This window comes from Parasteatoda tepidariorum, unplaced genomic scaffold (genome assembly GCF_043381705.1).
Source record: "Parasteatoda tepidariorum isolate YZ-2023 unplaced genomic scaffold, CAS_Ptep_4.0 HiC_scaffold_1540, whole genome shotgun sequence".
Lineage (NCBI taxonomy): Eukaryota > Metazoa > Arthropoda > Arachnida > Araneae > Theridiidae > Parasteatoda > Parasteatoda tepidariorum.
Genome location: NW_027261424.1, coordinates 7,281 through 10,027, shown reverse-complemented (window position 1 = coordinate 10,027; position 2,747 = coordinate 7,281). Strand labels below are relative to the sequence as shown.

Genomic DNA, 2,747 nt, shown 5'->3' with positions numbered 1-2,747 from the left:
TTATACTTGGAATTTAGTAAAATCCTTTAGCAAAAATGCGAAAATGCTTTGTTGAATTTTAGCGTTTTTGAGGGGTCTTTTCGCATTTTGCGAAAAAAGCTACCGTAGCGGAAACCCTGTTTCGTACCTTTTGAAAGTGGTAAAGTGATCATAGTTTTACATTTCCGCATGAAACAAATACTATAAATAGTACAACATTCAAACATTCATTTGAAGAGAAGACGTCAAGATGAGTGTACCGTACGTTTGTTGCGTTAAAAAATTTGAAGAACATTATGCGAGTCAAATCGGCTCTGGCTTACCCTATTATAAAGGTATTAATTTCCAAAAAGGCTATGGACTTGGAGGTATATTTCGACGATTATTTAGAGCAGCACTACCCTTTCTGGTAAAAAGTGGTAAAACTATTGGAAAAGAAGTTTTAAAAAGTGGAACCCGTGTTGCATCTGATGTATTGTCTGGAGAAAACTTTGAGGAAGCCGTTAAAACAAGAGCTAAAGAGGGTGGAAAAAATTTAGCTCGAAAAGCTATTGATAAAGTACAATCAATGGTGGGAAAAGGACAGTATAAAAGGAAGCGTAAGAAACAGAAAAGAATCATTTTATCTAAAGCTCGCAAAGTGAGAGGACGTGATATTTTTGATCCATAATGGCATTTCTATTGAAAGATTCTCCCGAATGTGTGAAATCTGAATTGGAGTTGTTTAGCTTACCTATTACTCAAACTGTTATTCAAGATGGTCAGTGGATACAGTTTCATCCACTTTCTAACGTGTTTGACAATGCACCTGTAGAGTTTCACGTTTCAGGAAGTGCTGAAGATTACATAGATCTCAGCCAAACTCAATTGTTTGTGAAGGCAAAAATTGTAAAAAGTGATAATACTCTCATCACTAAAGATGATACTATTGGACCTGTGAATTTATTTCTTCATTCGTTATTTTCTCAAGTTGATATTTCATTGAATGATCGTATTGTATCCAATTCAAGTAATACTTATCCTTATCGAGCCTACATAGAAACTCTCCTCAACCATGGATACGATAGCAAAACTTCTCAATTAACAGCTGAATTATTTTACAAAGATTCTGATGATGGCTTGAAGAAAAGAATTGCTTCTATCAAAGAAAGTGCTACTGTGGATATGATTGGGTGTATACATTCCGATTTATTTCACCAAGAGCGTTTGTTACTCAATTTGGTGGATGTGAAAATAAAATTGATACGGAGTAAGCCAGAATTTTGCTTACAAGGATCTGACGGATTTAAAGTAGTATTAGATCATGTGTCTTTGTTTATCCGAAAAGTTCGTGTGAATCCAGGAGTGATACTTGGTCATGCAAAGGCATTAGAAAAAACGAGTGCCAAATATCCCATCAATCGAGTGCAATGCAAAGTGTATTCGATTCCTAAGGGAAGTATGTCTTTTATCCAAGATAACGTATTTTCAGGTTATATGGCGAAAAAAGTAATAATAGGTTGTGTGGATCATGAAGCTTTTCATGGAACATTTTCGAAATCTCCCTATGATTTTAATCACTTTGATTTAAATTTTATTGGAGTGTATATAGATGGGCAATCTGTACCTCACAATCCATTGGAACTAGATTTTGCAAAAAGTCAATACATTCGTGCCTATCAATAAACTATGTTTGTGGGTACAGAACGAATGGGTCAAGATAAAGGAATATTTATTTCGAGAGAAGAATACGTGAAAGGAAATACTTTATTTGGATTTGATCTCTCCCCCGATTTATGTTCTGGAGAGCATTTAAATCTAATCAAACACAGCAACTTACGATTAGAACTGAAATTCAGCAAATCATTAGAGTATTATTTGTGTGTAATTATTTTTGCCGAATTTGAAAATTTAATAGAAATTAACAAGTCAAGAAATATTTTACACGATTTCGGAAATTAAAGAATGGATGGATTACAATTGTTTTATATTTTATCACGAGAGAAGATAACATCACCTTACTTTCAAGGAGTATTTTCAAGAGATACGATTCTTAATCTACAAGAAAATACATGTGCTATCATGAATTCAGATGACTCATCCCAACCAGAATCTCACTGGCTAGCATTATTTGTGAATGATGAAAGGGAATTAAAGTTTTATGACTCCTATGGAAGACCTCCCGAATTTTATAATATGAATACCTCTTCCTATTCAAATGTACAATGGAATTCCAAAGTTTTTCAATCACCTACGTCCAATGTATGCGGACAATATTGTAATTACTTTTTATTCAAGCGATGTCAAGATTATTCTATGTATTATATTTTAAATCGATTGCATATCAATGATTTTTTGATGTTTCAATTTGTAAAGAAACGATAAGGTGTAAGATTTGTTTTTAAAAAATAAAAGTAATTAAACTAAATAATTTGTGTCTTTCTTGTTTCTTTTAAGAAAATTTATACAAAATTTCTTGAAACTTTTATAGCTTAAATTATTATTTCAATGAGAAAAAAAATTATTTTTAAAATGTTTCAATACAAAAAAATTTTTTCATAAATTTAATTTTCTAAATTTATTTTTTACATAAAATTTTTTTTTCAGAAATTTTCCTTTCCAAACTATTTTATTTTTAGAAATTACTGTTTTAAAAAATTTTCTGCTTAGGAAGAAATATTTTTTACAAATTTTATTTTTTAAATTTTTTTTACTCTAGATTAAAAATATTTTGTAAAGTTTATTTTTAAATTTTTTTTTTTGAAGAAAAAAGAAATAATTATTTTAAA

General features: G+C 30.5%; 1 protein-coding gene across 1 annotated transcript; it reads left to right on the top strand.

The window, feature by feature from the left end:
* The first annotated feature begins 648 nt into the window (after positions 1 to 648).
* On the top strand, positions 649 to 1,644 carry LOC122272918 (uncharacterized protein F54H12.2-like). The gene has a single exon (XM_043056953.1). The coding sequence runs from the start codon at positions 649 to 651 to the stop codon at positions 1,642 to 1,644; it is 996 nt and encodes a 331-aa protein (XP_042912887.1).
* Positions 1,645 to 2,747: the final 1,103 nt, after the last annotated feature.